The sequence below is a fragment of the Dicentrarchus labrax genome, unplaced genomic scaffold (genome assembly GCF_905237075.1).
Source record: "Dicentrarchus labrax unplaced genomic scaffold, dlabrax2021, whole genome shotgun sequence".
Classification (NCBI taxonomy): Eukaryota; Metazoa; Chordata; class Actinopteri; family Moronidae; genus Dicentrarchus; species Dicentrarchus labrax.
Genome location: NW_026136703.1, coordinates 15,788,973 through 15,811,646, shown reverse-complemented (window position 1 = coordinate 15,811,646; position 22,674 = coordinate 15,788,973). Strand labels below are relative to the sequence as shown.

Below are 22,674 nucleotides of genomic sequence, written 5' to 3'. Positions count from 1 at the left end.
CAGTTATTTCGACCAATCGTGTCGCTGAGTCGTGTTAGGTAACGTTCTCGATCGACCAATCACGAAAGAGTTCATTGAAAGGAGACCTGCTACTGTGCCGTCTTTGTGTTGACATCTTCGGAGGTTTGAGAGGTAATATTCATATTTTCACTATTTAATGCACACCTTTATTTCCCAAAACAACCTCCCCTGATGTAGGAATGTTTACCCACCTTTTTACCGTCAGTGTATCAATATAAATCCCTTTGTGAGCGATGTCGGCGCTCTCGTTTCCACTAGGTCGCACCTGCTACTGTGTCAGTGTTGGTGCTAGCCAGGGCTCATTGTTAGCTGTGCTAGCTAACGTAGCAAGGTCTTGTGTAATACATCTGAAAGAAAAAACCAATTTGAAAAACAGTTCCGATGTATGTTTGCAGCTACATGTTGCGCTGCAGTGATAGCGAAGGAACATGATTTTATAGTAGGTAAGTTAGCGTATGTGTTTGTATGCAAGTCGTAGTCTGGAACAAAGCTACCGATAGCTAACGCAAGCTAACTTTGGTAGCGGCCGTAGCAGTCTGCTGCTGGCTAACGATAGTCCATTTTGGTCAGGATGCCAATTAAACGGTCTACTAACGGTGTCGGTACAGCAAATGTGATTTATGGATGTTTTGTTCATTTGAATTGATCAACCAAGCACCAGGATTCATACAAGTTCAGCCTTTTTTTTTTTTTTAGGTTTCCTCGAGTCGGTGCTCTTAACTTCCTTGGCTAATCCGGCTAAGTGCTGAAATGAGCTACAATGTTATAATATATAATATTTGCTAAGAGGTTTTTCCACATGTTTAGCTAAATCTCAATGGATGTGATATTAAAAGGCCAACTTTTTTTTTTTTTTTTTTTTTTGTTCAGTTGGTCCTGTTCGTAACCATATTTCTGGTTCTGTCTTCATTTCTTAGTGTTTGAATGGATATTACCAGGTGCACGGAGAAATGGGTAAAACAAGACCAGATTACTGTAACCATGGAGCCCTCATTTCATAAACCATGACATTCATGCACAGCTCACGTTACTTGAATCATTCAGTGATACAGATGTGATATTATTGAGTGAAGCATCCAAGTAGTACCCAAAGCCCGACAGTATTTGGTGGTTGTTACGCAGGTGCAGTCACTGCCCCCAGCAGCAAAGTGACCAGATGACATAGGGGGTTTTAAGTGAATGTTTCTGTTTGTTTATCAAACACTTGCAAGACATTGAGAAAATCATTTAGCATGGATTTTGTAGGTTTTACATTTCAACTGTAATAGGCAATTTTCTGACAAATTTGAGTGATATTCTTAATTGGGAATGCCACAAAAGGCCCTAGAATGGTTTTGTTTTGTTTAAACAACCCACACTTCACCATCTTTCATCTCTTCTTTTAGGAATATTTTGTAACTTTTTTTTCCATTATACTATTGTAAACATTCAAGTGTCAACCATTTCACTTAAACATATTGTAACTTTGGGCTGTTGTATGTTTCATTTTGATGGGTTTCATCTCATTTTTGTTCCCCCTTTTGTTCAGGAGAGGCCTCCAACATCCTCCATGATGCTGTCTAGCAAGAAGTCAGACGCTGGCTCCTCTTCCTCCTCCTCTTCATCTAATGCAGGAGCAGCAGGAGGGGATAGGGCCCCGGTTTCTGATGCCCAGACTGGGCCGTCAGCCTCAGCTGCTGGCCTAATGGATGTAAAGAAGAAAGAGAGGTCATCCCCTAGTGGGGAACCTGGAGGAGCCCCTTTGCCTCACCAAGCAGGGCCTGGGGGGGTAGACCAAGACTCAGCAGAAGTTCGCAGAACGAGTCGTCGCAAGCGAGCAAAAGTAAACATTTTAGGGTTCTGCCTCCTCCCTGTATACTCAGGGAGGAGATGATGCTGCCAAAAATGATGAGTGCAAATTTAAATACAAATGTCACTATATTTTATGACCATCTGTTTAATTTAAAGGCTCAATACATGTACATATTTCTCTTTATCTTGGTCATAGGTTCTTACTGGCACGTGGGCCCCAGTGAAAATTAGAAACGGAAGTAATTTATAATTGTCTTTTCAGCGTGATGTTCATGGTATTTGTTTCTTACTCCCAGGAAGTTTTTGGCACATTTAAGTGATGTGGGAGCAGTCCAACTAACCCGAACTTGCAATGCTGGTTTTAATGATGCTTTTATTGTGCCTACTGTTGCAGGTGGAGTACCGCGAGATGGACGAGAGCCTGGCCAATCTGTCGGAAGACGAATATTACTCTGAGGAGGAGAGGAATGCCAAGGCAGAGAAAGAGAGGAAGCAGGTCATCCCACCACCACCTCCACCAGTAGAGGAAGAGAATGACAGTGAACCAGAGGAACCATCTGGTGAGTTTGAAACTTGATGCATCATATCAAAGCAATTACTTTATGTAAGTAAAAGCTTTGGTAAAAAGTCTTTATGAAGAGATTCTCTACTTACATGAAGGCTGTGTCTTTCACAGAAAATTTTACTTGTGTTTGATTTCAATTTGGAACTCATAGCACATAAATGCTCTTTCTTTTAGTCCTAAATTCGTCCTAAACATTACTCAGTGCTGTTATTATAGTAGTGAAATGTATGTTAATTTTTAGGTGTGGAAGGAGCTGCTTTTCAGAGCCGTCTTCCTCATGACCGTATGACATCCCAGGAGGCTGCCTGCTTCCCTGACATCATCAGTGGTCCGCAGCAGACTCAGAAGGTCTTCCTCTACATCCGCAACCGTACGGTAAGTGCCATTGTAAATGCACAACGTTGTGTTCAAAACAGACTATGGGATCGTTGTTTTAAACATTTGTACTACTGTATCTTAATTCACATTAACCTCGTCTAGCTCCAATTGTGGCTGGACAACCCTAAGATCCAGCTAACCTTTGAGGCCACAGCACAGCAGCTTGAAGCTCCATACAACAGTGAGACATTAAATTAAACGTTTTAATTTTATTTGTCTTCATTTTAATTTATTTATTTTTACAAGAAGATTGCAGGTGTAGAGATTTGATGTGCTTTTGTTAAGATAAGATAAGATATTCCTTTATTTGTCCCACAATGGGGAAATTCCAATTCCAATTGTTCTCTTTTTAGGTGATGCTGTGCTGGTCCACAGGATACATAGCTACTTAGAAAGACACGGTCTCATTAACTTTGGCATTTACAAGAGGGTCAAGCCTTTACCAAGTGAGTTCAGTTCATTCATTGCACCGATAAAATAACATCAGTCATTAGCCACATAGCCAGTAATGATACACAGTTAATACACCCCCTGATTGCTGTTGCAGCTAAGAAGACCGGGAAGGTTATAGTCATTGGCGGAGGTGTGTCTGGCCTAGCCGCAGCCAGGCAGCTCCAAAGCTTTGGGATGGATGTGACAGTATTGGAAGCCAGGGTAGGTCACCAGTAAGGTTTCTATTATTCTGTTGTTTCAGCTTGTTGTTTTTGTCACATGTTCTTAACCAGCCATTGGTTTAAATCATTTAATGAATTAGAAACTTTAACTGTATTATATATTAATATAATTACAATAAATAGCACTGTGAGATTAGTGCCTCCACCTATACACTATTATAATACTATAATATGGTATACATACTGTTTTCTAAAGGTTTAGATAATAACCAATAAAGTGACCGAAACTTGCTGTTTTTCCTTTTTTAAGTTTATAATTGAAATGTTGCACTAAAAAATGTTTACTTAATATTTTTATTCAGGACCGTGTTGGAGGCAGAGTGGCCACATTCAGGAAGGGCAACTATGTTGCAGATTTGGGGGCCATGGTGGTGACGGGGCTGGGTAAGATTCCGATCCAGTTTGTTTATGTGAATACTGACGTCAGTCACAGCATTAACTCCGTAGCCTGTGTAATGTATGATTAGATAGAAAACTCACACTTGCACTTAATGCTCAGTGACTAATTGAGGCTTTTGTTTTTAACAAAGTCAAGTTATAGTCTTCTCAAAGAGATTCTACAGTTACTAAAATCAACCTGTAGAGGGTGTTATTGTACATGTTTATGTTGTGTCATCAATTGTCTTGTGTGTGTGTGTGTGTGTGTGTGTGTGTGTGTGTGTGTGTGTGTGTGTGTGTGTGTGTTTTCGTTCTTGTTCAGGAGGGAATCCCATGGCAGTGATCAGTAAGCAGGTTAACATGGAGCTGGCCAAGATCAAACAGAAGTGTCCACTGTATGAAGCCAATGGCCAGGCTGTGAGTATAATGGAATATATTAATCAGTAAACTGAGCTGCCTCTCCCCTATTGTCCTGACATAGCCAAGTTCCCCCTCATTTTAACCCAGTATAGTATAATCTTGTGATACCTTACGAGTGATCAGATATTTAAAGTAGTTGCTTTGTTTTTAAAAATCCCAGGCTTTCATACATAAGAGGGCAATGACGGCATAGGCATGCATGTACAAAAATATCTGCCTGCTTCAGTCATTCTGAAGTAGCTCCAGCTGCATTAGATATGTGTATCCAAATTACATTTTTAAAACCAGGACCTTGTGTTGTTTACTTCCTTTAACAGAAGATGTTTATGAATGCACGATAGTTCCCTCTTGGCATAGAAGTTCTCTCTCTGGGTTTTATAGCTGTTCTCCAAGCCTGTTGTTGTCCCGAGGCAGGGATCTGGCTTTCCGTGAGCCACAAAAACACAATGGATGGTGGATTCATTTAACTGCTTACCCTTGCGTGTCATCGGCAACAGCTCCCAGTTACTTTCAGACCAGAGGAGACCAGAAAACAGATATAGCTTAATGTAATTAGGGTGGAAATAAACTGTGTTTTTCCCTCTCATTTTTGTTCTGTCTGTCAAGTGGCAGCAACAGTAGTAGGATGTTTAGGTTCATGTTCAGGGCACTTCCACTGAAGTAGAGACTAGCCAGCAGGGCTCTTGAAGCATCCACATCATGTGTAACTGGTTTCCTCTTCCACAGGAAAAGGCAAATTAAATGTACATGTTTTACTTTTGTGCAAATCTGTTTGAGGTTAAAGTTGTGTTTACTAAATATGTTCTCTCTCCCTCCCACATCCCCTCGTGTCTCCTCAACCCCTTCCATGTTCATCTTTTGGTGAACTTCTAAAGGGAGAACGGTGCACAAGCGTATGTATTAGTTTATTTACTATACCACGTTCCTTACCCAATTTTGAATCTCTTTTTAAAGTCAGCATTTCAGCTTTCAGCTACTTTGTGTAACTCACACTTTGTCATCCATGTAAGAGATAAAGTCTTACAGAACAGGAATTATAAAAAAAAAAAAAAAAAATTATTTGCCATTTTTTTATTAAATGGAAGAGTTGGTTTCATTATTAATATGTAGGACAGTTCTGTTTAAATATGATAAGCTCTCTAAGAAGTTGCAAACAACAATAATATATAAACTATACCTGTTATCATACTTTGTGTGGCTTTAGCTGAGTATGGCATGCTTTTCTTACTGTTCATTGTTCTATAAATTCCATCACTACTGTCATTACTGTGACTGATGGTTCGTATGTGTATGTGTATGTGTCTGTGTCTGTCCAGGTGCCAAAAGAAAAAGATGAGATGGTAGAACAGGAGTTCAACAGATTGCTGGAGGCCACCTCCTACCTCAGCCACCAGCTGGACTTTAACTTCCTCAACAACAAACCTGTTTCTCTGGGACAGGCCCTGGAAGTGGTCATACAGTGAGTATGATGCACACTACATGAGCTCACACACAGGAGATGATGACAGATGTGTACCAGGAGAATAGATGTATACAGATACACATAAAAAAAACTCTAATCTCTAATCTAATCTAATCTTGTTTCTGTGTGTGCAGGCTGCAGGAGAAGCATGTAAAAGACGAGCAAATAGAACACTGGAAGAAAATTGTAAAGACTCAGGAAGATCTCAGGGATCTTCTCAACAAGGTGAAGTTTTTCTCGAGGGCAGCAGTAGTCCTAGAGATATTCAAATTCTTCTTTGTAAAATGCTTCCTGTTCTTATTTCATTACATCCACCATCATCTTATGACTTCCTTCCTCTCCCTCTCTTTTTATTTGACCTTTTTAGATGGTGACCACTAAGGAACGGGTTAAGGAGCTCCATCAGCAGTATAAAGAGGCCAGTGAAGTCAAACCACCCAGAGATATCACAGCTGAGTTCCTGGTGAAGAGCAAGCACCGCGACCTCACCGCGCTCTGCAAAGTGAGCTCAAACAGTATTTTTTTTAAAAAAAAGAAAGAGAAATGTCATCATCAAAAAGCTGAAAAAGATAGTTACAATAGAAATCTCCTTACACTTCCTAAAGATATTTACAAGCTGGGAGCAGTTATCTAGACTGGTTGTTGTCCAGAACAGATTCTTATGTGACACTTTCATTACTTCTTCAGATCTTTTGCAGCAGGCAGAAATCAGACTGCAAGACTTAAAATACTTTAGTCAAAGCAGTTATGTTTCAAAGCTAACTATTTCCAACTGTGTTTGTGGTGGTATGGGCATTACATAGTGTCTGTGTTTTCACCGGCTGTAATTTGAACTACTTTGAAGCAATATTACATTTCCTGGGTTGATTATTAGCTGTACCTGCAGGTTAGAAGGCCAACCCCAACAACCTGCAGGAAAGAAACTTTGTATTCTTTTTTTTTTTCTTCTGAAGGATGACAAGTTTAACATCTGTAACCGTGTTATAATGCTAAAGTACTAGCATGTAAAATGGACATTTATGGACCACTAGGTCAGGGTGGATGCCTCACAGAGTTTTAATGCCGTGCTTTCCAAGTAAACCAGACAGGCCTGTGTTTAAGTGGTTTAATGCCTCGGTAGGATGTATTATTAGAGTGAGTGCTGCTGTTGTATTTTTGGTTCAGATAAATCACCTCACTACTGCTCTGTGTGTATTTTAGAAGGAGGTTTTAGTTGGTTTAAACACAGCTGGTGTCTGAACTGCATTTGTCTGCTACTCATCCGCTGTCTGAGCAACCACTTCAAGGCCCTGAATCACGGTCTGATTGTCTTTATGTCTGCGGATGTACTCACAGTTTCAGCAAGACAGAATGAGCATTTAGGAGTGTGTGTGTGTGTGCGTGTGTGCGCGCGCACAACATGCATGACTAAACCATAGAACATGATTTTAAGGCCAGTGAGAGGGACGGCTGTGTATATTTTTTGGTATTCTTTCCATTTTAGAATTTCCCCAGGTCAGCCAGATAGTTTGGAAGCGTTATTAGGGAGTTTGACTCAGTGTAGCTGTGTCCAGGGGCCTTGCATGGTAGGTGGTATTACCAGACTCTGCACTGCTGCTGTAGTTGGTTCTGTTGCAGGGTTTCCCGGGTGGGGGTGCGGATGGTGAGGTAGGCCTGCTTCGTTGTACGAAGAAGCCCGCAATTTTTGTTGCGTTTTTCTGTCCATTTGGATGTGTACAATGCGAAAGAAAATCACGTGCAATCATCAAACGTATAGCCATAAGACAACCACGTGTAAACGCAACGCGGTTTGGAATGAAAGGGAGAAAACAGGATAGAGTAACACGGCGGATATACTTTTTTTTTTTTTAACGACGACGTAGTCAAGGCGGCAGGCAGGCGTGTGTTGCTAAGGCGGCAGGCGTGTGTTGCTAAGGCGGCAGGCGTGTGTTGCTAAGGCGGCAGGCGTGTGTTGCTAAGGCGGCAGTGCTGCGGGAAACCCTGTGTTGTGGTGAACTGATGAACAGGTTGAGTCAGCCCTTCAGGACTGTCAGGACTGCTTGTCCTTTTCTACATGACCTGAAACCCTCTGGGTGTGTACCTTGTGTCTACACACACAACGCATGCACACCTAATTAAACACCAGATTGTAAAGTCTGACAGCAGTTCAGTTCGATGTGAAATATCATTTTTAAGTATTACTTGTAGTCATTTTAAATGTATATTGGCAAAATAAAGTCAGTTGTAGTTGGAAATTGTCATGGCGTTGATGTAATATGTTGGAAGTGTAACAACGATTTTCTCATTAAGTTTTAGGTCATTAGTTTTAATCAGAATTTTTTCCCACCGATACTCCTGTGTAGGAGTATGATGAGTTGGTGGAGCTGCAGGTCAAGCTGGAGGAGAAGTTGCAGGAGCTGGAGGCCAATCCGCCGAGGTAAGCAATACTTTTTCATTTATTTTATCTCCTCAACTGCAAGTCCTCTTCTTATTTGGTATCATATCATTTAAACAACTCACCATATGTTAACCAGAATGGAATAAAGCTTGTCTCTTTATTTGTTCAGTCACATTTTCTTAGCATGCAAGTTATTTTCTTTAATGGTTATTTCGCACTTCGTTTGATCACAATTGAAAAACTACACTATAGACCTTTACAGTCACATTACACCATAATATACATTTGTGGTCGTATTTGTCATCTCTAACATTTTTTTTCCTCTTTCGCAAACCGTTGCTGTGCTCCTAAGCCCCAGGTGTTCAATATGTATTACTACATTAACACTAGTTTGAGTTAAGCTTTTTTCAGCTTATGCATGAGTAAACATGTCCCTCTGGTTTCTGAATAGCTGTCAGTATACATCAACTTGTCTCTTTCCTTCCCTTCTTTTCCCACAGTGATGTTTACTTGTCATCCAGGGATCGGCAGATCCTAGACTGGCACTTTGCCAACTTGGAGTTTGCCAATGCTACGCCCCTCTCCACCCTTTCTCTCAAGCATTGGGATCAGGTAAATACATGTACCCATTCTGAAATGTCAAAACTGTGTAGTCCTCACAATGGCTTTGCATTGCAAAGATCCTCAGGCCTCTTAAAATCCCAAGTGCATGCGTAATAAGTTATTGCTTGTTCAACTATGAGATACTCCTGTTTTATTACATTATGACATTCATTGTGCTGCTGGGATGACATGTTGTTAATTTATGCGCAGGATGATGACTTTGAGTTCACTGGCAGCCATCTGACAGTAAGAAATGGTTACTCTTGTGTTCCTGTGGCCCTGGCCGAAGGCTTGGACATCAAACTAAACACAGCAGTGCGGCAGGTCCGCTATACAGCGTCTGGTACGTACGCAAGACCGTGTGAGAGGTCACAAGTTCCACTATGGATTTCATAATTCAAGGTTGATATGGATGTTAATCATTTCATTCATCTGTTCATTCTCTAGGTTGTGAGGTGATAGCTGTCAATACTCGCTCCACTACCCAGACCTTTATATACAAGTGTGATGCTGTGCTGTGTACCCTCCCTCTGGGTGTGTTGAAACAGCAGCCTCCAGCTGTGCAGTTTGTTCCCCCGCTGCCTGAGTGGAAGACGTCTGCTATACAAAGGATGGGCTTCGGCAACCTCAACAAGGTTGTACTTATAAACAAGCATATAGCTTCCTTCCTTCTATCCTGATATCCTTAACCAGTTAACAATGTAAAATAATGTTTGATATAGTTAAGATGGCCCTGAGTAGTCTGATATCGAAGTGGGAGGCCGAGATTTTAACGCTATGCAGGCTAATGTGTGCCAAGTGTGATTTGCTGCATTTTGTCCAGACCAGTGCAAAATCTGAGAATGAGTCATCATGTTTAAATCACAGTTAATTTAGCGTGTTTCTGGCAGGACTGACTGTTCGGTTCCTTAGGGAGACCTCCTGCTACTGTTTCTGCTGCAGTGTCCTTCTGCTAGGAACATGCCCTTCAGTGGTAGAGTGCCCAAAAAACAATGAGTATTCAGAATTTGATTGTGTTCCTTGTAGGTTCATATATCATTGTCAAAATCAGCAGCATCCTGCATGAACAGATCCCCCACCTCCTCCTCCTTCCTGTAGTTTTTCCCAAGATAAATTCCAATAGGAATTGGTACCAGGCTCAAACAACACAGAATCCCTTCCTTCCTCTAAACTTCATATGATGACATATGACACACATTTATTTATCCTGGGCACAGACCTGGGTATAGATGTAGGTTGGGGAGTTGGATCAAAAAGGTGGCATGTGCAAGGTGTTTCCTAAGGATAGTAGGGGAGAGGCAGTCAGAGCATGGTGGTGTGCGAATGAAAGATGCTTTTTGCCAGCCTGTTAGTAATCCGATCAGAGTGCTCATTCTGCGTCACTCCTGACCCACCAGCTCTCTCCCTTGCACTCTCTCTGTTGCTGAGCATCATCTGCGGCAGAGTAGTTTATCTCCTAATTCTACTGCAGCACAGAAAAGAATACTGCATTATTATGCAATCTGAGCTGCTACTAATGCCGTATCCCCAGCAGAGGGCACTCTACCATTCACACATTTATAACTATGAAGAGCTGGCAGTGAATGAATGTGCTGAGCCTGCGATGTACTTCACAGGCAATAGAGCTTTTAATTAAAATAAGCACTTTGATTGTCATGTGCCTGTTTTTATTTTGTGCTCCTCCCTGTCTGTAGGTGGTGTTGTGTTTTGACCGTGTGTTCTGGGATCCCAGTGTCAACCTGTTCGGTCACGTCGGCTCCACCACAGCAAGTCGGGGCGAACTCTTCCTCTTCTGGAACCTCTACAAAGGTGACAAGAGGTCCCTTTTTTCACAGTTCCTAGTCCCCTTCAACATCCCTAGCTTACCAATATTGTTGAAGACAGTTTGATGCAGAGTGATATTGTATTGAGATGTACTTCCTGTTCTCATATATATATATATATATATATATATATATATATATATATATATATATATATATATATATATATATATATATATATATATATATATATGCCCTTTGATCCTCAAATGCATCCATTAAAAAAAGGCTCTAACTAATTATGCCTTTTTCTCTTTCAGCCCCAATCCTACTCGCTCTGATGGCTGGCGAGGCCGCTGGCATCATGGAGAACATCAGTGATGACGTGATTGTCGGACGCTGCCTGGCCATTCTCAAAGGAATATTTGGAAGCAGCGCTGTACCACAGGTTTGTGTATTTTTAGTACATCAATGTTCAGTATGACATTTGTTAATAAGTCTTTCTTCACTTTCACCTATACAGTACATCCCAAGTCCATGTACTAAATTCTTTATTCCCCTCAATCACAAGGTCCACATAATTTGACATAGCTGGCTGTTTTGCTCACATACAACTTCATTATTGTTGTTTACAGTGAAGTAGTGTTGGGTTATATTTTTTAAGCTCCATCATTAGCGTTTTCTCTTGTTTTTCCACTACTTTATGTGGAATGTCAAATTCGTTCCTGAATCGACCCCCATAACCAGCTTTACACAGCGAGCACATGTGAAAGGCACTCATAAGTGGAGTCATATCCAAACCACCCGTCATTATAAATCATTTGCTTATGGTTTCAAATGGGATAAAATCATATGCATGGAGGCCAGCGTTTGGAACAGTTTGCCATACAGCTGTTTACAGGTCCCTCCAATATCATCATGGAAACTCCTAAAAACTATGTGTTGTTGTTTGTTGTCATGGCAGCCAAAGGAAACTGTGGTCACTCGTTGGCGTGCAGACCCCTGGGCACGGGGCTCCTACTCGTACGTTGCTGCAGGTTCTTCGGGTAACGACTATGACCTGATGGCGCAACCCATCACGCCCGGCCCTGCTATACCGGGAGCTTCACAGGTAAGCACATGAACACTGAAGAAGTTTGTGTTTGGTGAGAATGGGAGTTTATATGTGTGTGAGAAAGCGAGGGAGAAAAGGCATCCCAACCCTGACCACAATATTTAACCAAACCAAAGCAGAGCAGTTTATTCCCCACACAGATGTTTTTTTGGCTGTTTTGATGTTGGCATGCTGATTGATGTGAACAAGTCATATTTATGCGTTGCCTGATGAGTTCTGGCAGTTTACTACCACACTTTTCCTTCTCTCATCAATCCCTTATTTTCTTTTATTCCTTCTTATGTCGGGACAATCCGACATCGATCTCAATGTGGTTTTTCTTTTTCCCCCCCTCAGCCCGTCCCTCGTCTCTTTTTCTCTGGGGAGCACACGATAAGGAATTACCCCGCTACAGTCCACGGCGCCCTGCTCAGCGGTCTCCGTGAGGCTGGACGCATTGCAGATCAATTCCTGGGTGCCATGTACACACTTCCCCGGCAGGCCACTCCCACGGCCGCCAGCAACCCTCAGCAGGCTCAGCCCACCCCCAGTGTCTGAAATTGCCTCTACTAGTTCCTGCCAACTCCAGACTCTCAAACCAACAGCAATTTTTTTTCTGATAAAATACAAAAGTCTACCCACCCATTGGTGTTTCTGTATGTGAAAGATCTTGGAAGTCACAGACACAACTTTGCATCTTTGCCTTTACTCAAGTAATGACACTTTGAAGATGTATCTTCGGGCTTTGCGTATGATGTGAAATAGATTCTTTAACTGGAACATTTCCGTTCCTCAGATTTTTTTGTGGGATGTTTGTGACTGTACACATTTCCAGCAAAATATGAAAACAGATGTAACCTACTACAAAGACTGGGTTTAAGAATGAGGAATGAATCCCAATTTTGTTACATACTAATGTAATAACTCATCTAAGACTTTATAAATATGTGATTTTCCAGTCTTAAAAACAGAAGCATGGCATTACGTGAGGTACTCCGAAGTGATGCAGTATATTTGATTCCATGTGGAGCATGTTTGCAAAACTCGACATCTATTTATGTGCCCTGTCTAAATACTAAACGTACACACAACCTAGAACCAGATATCATATAAGACAGATGACCAGCTCAGTAGCACAGTAACAATCTATAAAAACTGTCCTGCTGATCTAAGCAAAAGACATTTCCCTCTGGTGTCATTCCAGGGGCCTCGTCTTGGTTGTCTTAAAACACTGCTGTGTACTGTAGCCGTATGCCTCCTAAATTTACTTTGTCATTTAGGTTGCAGAGTGTAGTGAAAATAGTTTGTTTTAAAAGCTAAAAAGATGGATATGTTGAAAGAATTGTGAATGTTTTTGTTTCCATAGCAGTTTAAGTATTTTATTATGGTTATCATCACATACTTTTTTTATATTGTCAATTGTTTTGTTATTAAAAGAAGACAGAAATTGCATCAGTGTCTTTCTTCTTGGAAAGTGTAACAAAGTTGTGTGTGTGTGTGTGTGTTCAGAACAAAGTGCTTCCTGTCCTGCTATGACCTGCAGATGTGTAGTTTTTGTACTTGAACATGCATGTACGAACGTAACATGGCTGCTTCTAATTTGACCCTCCACTGACCCTCCTTCATTGCAGGTCTGGCTGCTTCCCAGGGTGGGTTTGTTTGTGTGTGTGTGTGTGTGTGTGTGTGTGTGTTAGTGTGTGATGAGAGAGGGAGAAATGAGGGTCCCTGGCAGCAGCTCCACGTAGTGGGGGATCTGATGAATGAGGGGGAGATTAAAATGGTCAACCATGAGCTATGAGCTTTTCTGTGGAGTTGTATTTCAGGGCTCTGTGCCCCTCTGTTTCCATGCACTCTTGAGCGTCACGGGCCTTGTTTTCCCCTAGAGATGTGGTTATTATTATCGTGACCAAAGGAGACGTTTGATGTAACAACAGTAATTTGAGCTGGGGTTTTGGACTGCAGCACTCGGGTATTTTCACCTCTCTGGTAAACCATAGGCTCAGCGCAGTGTGTAACTGTTGACTGGTGAGGTTATTTTTCATAATGGCCTCGAGCCCACATCAACTGATTACTTGATAGAAAGGCAAAGACACAGAAAGTCAGATAGCTGGTTATAAAAATCCTCTGGATGAGAGACCACAGCGTGTCTGAACACATCTCATGTGATTCATAGGTGTGGGGTGGAATGTACACTTACACAGGTACAAACCCTTCCCACATGCTGTTATGTGAATTTTGAACATCATCCATAATAATAAAATATGAGATGAATCATGAAATGATTGTACAACTGTTTCAGTATTTTTAGTTTTTTTTTTTTCTGGCAGCATGACTCAATGGCTATTTGATGGATTCCCAAGATGTACAAACATTCATACTCCCCAGAGGATGAATCCTTCTGGTGATCCCCTGACTTTTCTTTTAGCGCCACCTCACCATGAGCTTGACATTTGTGGTTTTGAGTAAAATGTCTCAACAACTGAACAACCTCAGGATGGGCTCTAATAATTTTGGTGATCCCTAAAATTTTTATCTAGCTTTGATTGTAGACAACCACTTTTCTAAATGACATAAAATCCCATATAACACGTACAGTTATCAAGCAAGTGTCACCTCTAAAGTTATTCAGCGCTGCAGGACGCATTCTCACAGATGACACCTGTTGTAGGCAGTGAATCCTCTATCTCACTTCTCACTCCTCCATCGTCCTCCTCCTACACTCGCCTGGAGTGCAACTGAGTCATTTCCATGGTTGACTTCACAGCATTAATTCAGGTCAGGCATCAGCGCTGAGGCTCAGGAGTACCAGGGTCCAAACAGGCACCACTGTGTTAGGGTAGCACCTCCTTGCATCTGAACTTAGGACAGATTAAACCACGCAAGCAGGAGACAGCGTTAACCCCTGACTCTCAACCATTTTGACTTATGACACCACGCAAGCAAACCAAGGCTGACTCTTGATTCTGTGCTAAAAATAAGAGATGATTATTCTTTTGCTTCTTTACTGGATTAAAGTGTGAAATAAGTCTTCAGACTACAAGTATTCATCATTTACAATAGGTGATGGACAGCTGTTACTGGTCACATTAATGGCTTTGTTCTATAAAGCATGCACAATATCCAGACCCTTATATTGAAGAAGCTGATAAGGAATTACATTACTATACTATTATTATAGTATGTCACTGTATACATGCATATGTAGTGGAAAGTAAGTACATGCATTCAAGTACTGTACTTCAGCTCAATTGTCACTTAAATACATTGATTCCTAAATTAAATACAACTAAACATACATCAACTCCACTAAAATGCTACTTAAGAAGTATTCTTTTTTTAAAATCTAAAAATGAAATACACGAACAAGCTCTTCTACTTTGATATTTTAAGTAAATTTTTGCTGATAATACTTTTGTACCTTGCTTCCAACCAAAGGAGTTTTACTCATAATGGGAGTATTTTTACACTGTGGGATCTGAACAGTATTTGTGGGAACTTCCAAACAAACTCACAGAAATGAAATCTTACTTTTAATGCAAGAAAAAGTGAAACAACTTTAGCCAGTTCATTTGTGTTTGGATTAAGTGGAATTTCACCTTTCACCTTATTAGCAGACTATTTCAACTGTGTCAAAGGGGTCTAGTATTAGGAATTCCAGTATTATTTATAGTTGTCTCAATGTATGTTTATTCATGTATGCAGTTCTATATAAAGATGTGTGACATATAGTTTGATAATTTATAATGTCCCAGAGCATATGTCCCAGAATGCAATTCAGCTGAGCACCAGGAGTCACTTGTTCTCAACCAGAACATTTTTGATCTCTTGCTCCATCACTGTCACCTGTGTACACCTAGACATAAAGGCCATGCAGATTAATTCAACACGTTCAGGCTTGTTCTCTGGAGTTGTACAGAACCGTTCTGGGAAACGTAGGACATTAACAGGCAAGAAAAACTCTCCTGCGTTACTGGTGGATAATAAAATAACTGAGGATGAGAGGTTGGTTATTTCCACATGTCTATTTATCAGACTATATCATGCTGGCAAACTTAACTGACAGTTGCGGGAACAGAAGTGCTGGCTTTCACAAAGCGAGGCGTAGCTGTTTAAGAGAAAGTTGTGTGCTGACTTTGCATTCCACAACAGCTTGTGGTTTTCCTCTTTGTACCTGACCAAATTGCCTAATTTGTCTGCCTGCTTATTTTGCATACCGTCAGCTGCTGTTCTCTCTGCTCAAACCAGGGGATTTTTTACACACACACACACACACACACACACACACACACACACACACACACACACACACACACACACACACACACACACACACACACACACACACACACACACACACACACACACACACACACACACACACACACACACACACACACACACACACACAGAGAGAGAGAGAGAGAGAGAGAGAGAGTACCACTATGAAATCAAAACTTGCTGAGCTTGTTCAGCAAAAAGCAGAAAAGAGATTAACATACATGGGTTGAGTTTTTACACACCATCAGCAACGCTTGCAGACACACACACTGACACAGGTTCCAGCATGGAGACGTGTTACAAACAGGTTGGTTTTTATTTTTATTGGAATACATATGGTTCGCTGTACAGTTGGCAGCTTCAAGAGACCTACATGCAGAGTGCGCCAGCCACAGTAAGGTTAAAACATGCACAATGTATTAAGTCTAAAACAGAAAAGAAAAAACAGCCTCCGCACACAGTCCACCTGGCATTGCTGACACACTGAGAAGCAATAATAAATCATAAAAACCCTTTTGATCTGATTTCATTACACATAGTAATGCGTTTGACTCTGTCTGTCAGTCTCCTTCTTCTGCACACAAAAACTTAGAAACGCTCAGAAATAAAAACAAAACAATTTGATTGTACAGGCCTGAAACTCTTGTATCTGTGCGTGTAAGAGATGAGATCCAGCTATATGTTGTTTTTTAATTCCTATTAGATTATTTGTGTGCGTTTACATATATATATTTATATACACATGTATTTTCTGGGGCCTGCACGCTTCTTTCTTTGGCAGTACTTACAAACATACAGCACAGAAGATGTACAAACCCTGAATTTATGAGCGAGGGAGAACAGAGCAGCGAAGAGGCCGGACCACTGAATGGTCCCCGATAAAATCGGGGCGACACATGGTGAACCACTCAGCACTGCAGACCTGCTCAGCTCTGATAAAATGGACATCGCTCTCATTATTCAATGACTATGACACAACCCTGGCCTCTCTCTCTTTAATGCTCTCTCTCTCTCTCTCTCTGATCTATGGTGTGCCATCATGTCTGCAGGTTGTGAGAAATGTCTTGCATTAAAATAACAAACACAAAAATACAGGAAGAAGTACTCTCCAGGAGTGTAATAACAATGAGGAAGATACATTATCTTGCAAAAAAAAAATATCATTCTTAAAATCAAGATGGACAAATACTTAATATATATCAATAATAAGGCCCACTTTACAAAATTACAAGATTTTCCTTAAATAAAATCTATTCGATATAGCTTCCAAAATAAGACATCTTTTGTTTAACAAAGAAATAAAAACATACATAAGCAGAAAAAACAAACCAAAAAAAGAGAAAACCCTCAAATTGACATTTTCCCCTTAATTTCAGTATTTTAGAGACAGGGTATCCATCTGGGGAAACACTGGCTCTGTCTCTATCTGTAAACTAGAAATACTGTGGAATGATTTTGGCACAATGTTAGAAGGCTGAGATGCAGGCGTAACAGGGTGCCATACCTCAAAAAATATGCTCAAAGATTATTCATTCACTGAGTGCGTGACAATTTCCTTTCTTTAACAGGTGAGATGACTCTTAAATACTCTAATTTGGCTGGTGCAAAAACACATAACATGTCTGCGGTACATTCAGCAAACGGCTACTGAAACAGAGTTAAAGGAAACTTTTTGACAAAGGGGACTAAGGGGGCATTAGTCGTTTGAGGTCTTAAAGTTAAGTGCTGGTTAAGTGCAGATTACAGCCTACGCCACCCAATGACACCATGACCCTGGCTTCACAATGGAGGCCTTTGAGGACAACGGCCCGCTCGCTGCCCAAGAGCCATTTCTCCCTGGCCACTCCAATCTCTGCTAAGTACATTCTAGTCTACTTTATTAAAAGGAAAAAACAATGACTTGTAAATAACGGATGTTTATACACCAGCAGAGCTTAAGAGGATTTCTGTTAACTCTTTAGTTGGTATTTGAGCAGGGAAGCGGAAGCAGCCTCTTTTCTCTCCACTGCTTAACCACCTCTTGTCCTTGCAGGAATTTTATCATGTCCTAAATATTCTGCTCCAGCGGCAGCTATCATAACATTTCTCCGATTCAACAAATGTTCGGCAAAACTGCCATCATTCAGGGAGGAGAGGAAACTGACAAAAACTCTGAAAGAGCCCCCCAGCTGTTTCTTTATAGTGCCACAAAAGCCATAGAAGTCTGAAACCTGTAAAGTCTTCGCTTGAGTCCCAGATGACTAGTCAGTACATTCCTCGGTGTCAACACTTTACAGGCTCTCGCCACTGGAAGCAACGAATACAACCAATAACATGTGAATAGTGGGCATGTAGCCTAAAACACACATAGATAGAAGCCTCGACTGGTCTTCATCCTGGCACACAGAGAGTCCAGCTAGGAGTCAGTGGATGGCAGTCAGTTGGGTGTTAGTGTACTTTGGGGCCTTGTAAGGAAGAAAGGCAGCATGACTAACGGAGGATGCAGTTTCAACTTTGCCCTTCAAGAAGCCCTGCTTTCTTTGAAGCCGGTCTCCAGGAGGGGAACCCTCCAACGCGTCATAAAACCTACAATTTCCGACAGCTGGGCTCTTCCTGGGACCCCTCGACTCAAATACTCTCTTCAGGGTGGTGGGGGGGGGGAGGTAGAAGAATGAAGGAAAGTGAAAGACACGAATGAATGATCGAGGTCGCACAGTATAGTTGTAGTGAGGACGGGTGGAACTGTAATATAGTTTGCATGGTAGATGGTTTATTGCGTGGAGGGAAACAGGTGAACTTTAAAGGTGTGAACGATAAGGGCTGAGGAGGGCATTTGTGTTAGCACTTGCATCACCAAGTTGCTATATACAGTAATCCTGACCCACAGTGATGTAAGCCTCAAATATATAAAAAAAAAAAACACACATCTCCAGCCACACACACGTGCACATTTGTCATTCAGCACCTTCTTACTCGGGGATTTGCAGCAGCTCACAACACACGAGAGCCCTCATTGACATATTAATAACAACACACACAGATGGACAACCGCACCACGTGTATCTCTGGCAGCATGAGCACAGGCAGAACCGGACACTCAATACCCTCATCTGTTTTAATTATCCCTAAAGTGGACATTGCTGCCAAGCTGTCCGTCTTCCTCCCTCCTGTATTTAGAAGCCCTGAGTCAAGACGTAGAGACAGGATTAGATGCAGCCCTGACCTCTGACCTTTCAGCTACCCAGGGAGCTGCCCATCACTATCTGGTGACAGGCCTCTGGCCTTCAACAAAACAACAACTCTCTGAACCAACAACACATATCACCGCTGTTTAGGACTTGGCTTTCCCTTTAGGAAATGAGAATCCAAGGAAGATGCAGAGAAACAGAGGAAGAAGGAGGAAGAGAGGAAAGGGGGAAGGAGGAACATTTGACTTCTCTAAAATACTAAAAGGAAAATTGGAATTGGTTGAAAAGATGATAGATTGGGGAAGAGATGGCATCCCCTCTTGGTAAATGAGAAGAGTGGTAGTAGAAACAATAACAGAGAAAGCGCAGAAAGGCTATATGATCATCAAGTCTTGGCGTGTGCACTAAGAGCTCTGAACAGTATGTCTGGTCTGTGTTTGCTCTATCATAAAGCCAGCAGTGGCCATGAAGAGGCCACATGGCAATCCTTTCTGAGGCTGCGCTGCACCCTGCGACTCAGAGACAAATCCTAGGGACGTAGCTTTTTAGGCGGTGCGGTCTATATTCTTTAAAATAGTACTTTGAAGTTAGGTTAGAAAAAAAAACTAGCTTTTTCTAAGGGAACCTTGCTTTGACATACCTCAGGGAGGAGTTCCCTCTGAGAACCTTAAACCAAAATACTTTTTTACGATGTTCCATACAACAATCCTCTGAATGTCAAAAATATAAAGTTAAAAAAAGAACCTCACAATTAGTATTGCATGTCATTTATCTGCACAGTGTAAGAATATGGTGCAAGTCTAAATTTGTTGGGACATTCTACCTCTCTTACTGCATCTCAAGGCACAGATGAACAACTGTAGATATTTCAATCAAAGGGTAAAATAAATGGAAATCAATGGAATTCTGAAAACATTTTAGTTTGGACTTATCACTACACAGTCATCACCTCTGATCTGCATGTACAATAATGATGATTGATAGTTACAGACATTGCATGAGGGGTGGCGGGGGGGGCAGTTTATTGATTGCATATAATCTCCTGCTTGCATAAACAATAAAGTGACAAAGCGGCGACAGACTAGGCTCCTGCCGGCAGAACTCTTCACAATAAAAGAACCTGTACATATATGGAGACTAATAAATATTAGATTGTGGCTGGTAGAATACAAGAGAAGTGAGAAATGTACTCAGACTGAAACAGGCCATCCCCAGCAGGGTCTGACTCATCGCAGCACTGAAAGTCATAACAGCAAAGGAACAAGATGGAGACTTTAAAAGTTCTTCAGCAGATCCATGTGTCCCAAGGTGTCACAGTTATGGTTACATGATCTTGTCAGAAAGACAAGGAATGCAATCGTGTTGGATTGGTGCATCAAGTCATCAAGCAATTGCTCATTCTCAGCTGCATTCAATAGCAACATTCATACATTTGTAGCAGGAACAAAGTGTACATTGCCTGTCAAACTCCAATGAATGTGGTATGTCACATCCTAAATCCAGCAGGAGCCTGTTGAAAGACTAACATTACAGAAAGGTTTGACAATCTCAGTGAGGTTTCGGTCATAGATACGCACCATTTACCTAAATGAAAACACCTTTTTATTTATTACTGGCCACGACTAAATCGGTTTCTGTGGCACCCCCATTGCTGCAGTGGCTGCAGATTGCTCCAACATATCAACCACAAGTTGATATTTTATGATGTTACAAAATAATACACTTCTATAGAAATAAGAGATGGAGATAAGCTGGGACGATTCGCACGGCGAACCGAGTCACACACAAGCTGGACTGTCAGTTCCTTGTGGTTAGAAGTCTTGAGTCTTCCTATGACTGGCTGGCATGTACACAGTATTTACAGCAGCACTGAAAATTAGTCCGCCTTGCCAGGCCAGGTTTGCTGGTAATCCAAAGTCCAATGTTCAGTTAAAACAGAACCTCCATTTTGCTATGGCTCTCTCAAAATACATGAATGAGGACATTTGCAACAGCTGTAAAACAAAGCACCATGGAAACTGTAGCATGCCCCCCATTATTCTTTTTTTTTTCTACATGTGCATTGCATTTCATTGCGTGCAAACTACATTTTTTTTGTCTTGATATGGTTGAGCAGAAAGGGAAAAGGATAATGCAGAACAGGAAGCGAATTACAAAGAATCAAAATAAGTGGTGAAAATGGCAAAAAAAAAAAGCTTAAATAAGGTCCCGGTCTGTCAGAAATAATGTGTGTGCGTGTGTGCTCCTTAAATGCAGCCAACCAGCAATTATTTAAGCAGCGTGCATGCTGAGTCACAATATTTCAAGTGCTCTCTTCAGTTATTACTTAGAAACATGCAAATGTTTGCTTAAGATCAAAGACCCCAAATGAAATCAAGTTTGAGGCTGCATGCCAGAATGTGGTGACACGGGTTAAAAATAAACCAAACATTTTAAAATGTACATGTTGTTTGTGCATGTGTTTATATGGTTTTGTGTACAAATGTGTGAGAAAATCAGAAAAAAAGCACATATAGCTGTCCAAGCAAATATGAATTGAGTAAGAGAAAATAGATATCATGGTACGAGTCAGCAAAGACAGTAATTCGCTTCCTGTTTTTGGTCACATTTAAGGTAAATTTCCTTTAGTTTGTGAAGAATTCTGCATGTGGAGATCCAGCCCTGTGAGATGAAGATGCATCTTAAACATTGTACTGCAGTTGACTGAAGATTGGGTTGTTTTTTTCAGTGATGTAGAACTGTTGATGCAGAAGCAACATATCCGGCTCCTGTAATGGTCCTCTGAGAAAGGCATTCTCAACTTTTGAGTCCTTCTTCCTCGAACTCTCTTTAAACCTCTCTGGCACGCAGGAAAATCTCCAGTCGTCCCCAGCATGCCAACCTCTCCCTTGTCAAGTTTCGAGATTACACTATAATACATCCAACGCGAGAAGCAGAAGAGGATACATGGGCTGGTGAGACGACCTCCAAAACACTGTACAGGCACTGTCTTTCCATTTATGCCTCTTTTGGGACAGAGAAAGTTCCAGATAGGAGGAGCATTGACGTCTCAGGGTACACTCAGGGTCATAATAAGTAGGCTTATGTCTGTGATTTGTTGTTCTATATGGCTGCAACTTCTTTTTTCTTTTCTTTGCTTGTTATAAAAGCTGCAGATGCGGACTTTTGGAGATGGTGGTAATGGTGTAGCCACTAGTTGATGGGAGACTGATGTTTGGCCCTCCTTGTGCCATTGAGAGATTAATTGAGTGCTGTTAAGAAACGAAAATAAGAGAAAGATCTTACTTAGTCCATGAGACTTTAACACAAACTATTCAACTTATTTTAGAAACATGATTGGTTGGTCATTTCCAAATAATTTCCCAGAAGGCTTGCCAGAAAGAACAAGGTAATTATGTACTAACTATTGGGAAAATAGATGTTCAATTGGTACACTTCCAATTAAAATTATTACAATTAATTTCCAGCAAGACTCAAAGTCTTTTAGTCAGTGTGTTGCCAGTCAGCTGAAACTGTATGCAATTCAACATGTATGAAGTATAAAGTTTCTGATGATAAATTCATAATGAAGGAATATTTACTCTAGTCTAAATGGAACTTTTCTTTCAAGGAAATTAGTGCTAAATTACATTGTTCTTTCCAGGAAAGAAAATATTCTTATAATTAAGAACAATAAAGGAATCCTCTCTATGCTTGCTTGCAGG

General features: G+C 41.1%; 2 protein-coding genes across 5 annotated transcripts in view; one reads left to right on the top strand and one right to left on the bottom strand.

Annotated features, from left to right (window-relative positions):
* The first annotated feature begins 50 nt into the window (after positions 1-50).
* On the top strand, positions 51-12,975 carry kdm1a (lysine (K)-specific demethylase 1a). 3 transcript variants are annotated; one of them, XM_051395304.1, is made up of 22 exons: positions 61-132; positions 939-975; positions 1,550-1,843; positions 2,207-2,372; positions 2,619-2,752; positions 2,858-2,936; positions 3,109-3,201; positions 3,303-3,409; positions 3,732-3,813; positions 4,130-4,224; positions 5,103-5,120; positions 5,544-5,686; positions 5,824-5,914; positions 6,057-6,191; positions 8,032-8,105; positions 8,567-8,678; positions 8,880-9,012; positions 9,117-9,304; positions 10,364-10,478; positions 10,753-10,880; positions 11,397-11,543; positions 11,883-12,975. In XM_051395304.1, the coding sequence occupies exons 2-22, from the start codon at positions 946-948 to the stop codon at positions 12,081-12,083; spliced, it is 2,565 nt and encodes an 854-aa protein (XP_051251264.1). In that variant the 5' UTR covers positions 61-132; positions 939-945; the 3' UTR covers positions 12,084-12,975. The 3 variants fall into 3 exon arrangements, with proteins under 3 accessions (XP_051251265.1, XP_051251264.1, XP_051251262.1); XM_051395302.1 differs by having other exon boundaries at positions 2,204-2,372; XM_051395305.1 differs by lacking the exon at positions 939-975 and having other exon boundaries at positions 51-132; positions 2,204-2,372.
* A 3,125-nt stretch (positions 12,976-16,100) lies between these two features.
* luzp1 (leucine zipper protein 1) overlaps positions 16,101-22,674 on the bottom strand; it is a 49,656-nt gene continuing 43,082 nt past the window's right edge. For both annotated transcript variants that reach the window (XM_051385591.1, XM_051385598.1), the window contains exon 8: positions 16,101-22,221. The gene's annotated coding sequence lies outside the window, so the exon portion shown is untranslated. The remainder of the gene's footprint in view (positions 22,222-22,674) is intronic.

Excerpts from the sequence above, each read along its gene's own strand:
- kdm1a (XM_051395302.1), top strand. The coding sequence starts at position 946 with ATGGATATTACCAGGTGCACGGAGAAATGG. Across the intron at positions 3,202-3,302 it reads GAGGGTCAAGCCTTTACCAA|CTAAGAAGACCGGGAAGGTT; the intron begins GTGAGTTCAGTT and ends TTGCTGTTGCAG. Across the intron at positions 8,679-8,879 it reads CTCTCAAGCATTGGGATCAG|GATGATGACTTTGAGTTCAC; the intron begins GTAAATACATGT and ends ATTTATGCGCAG.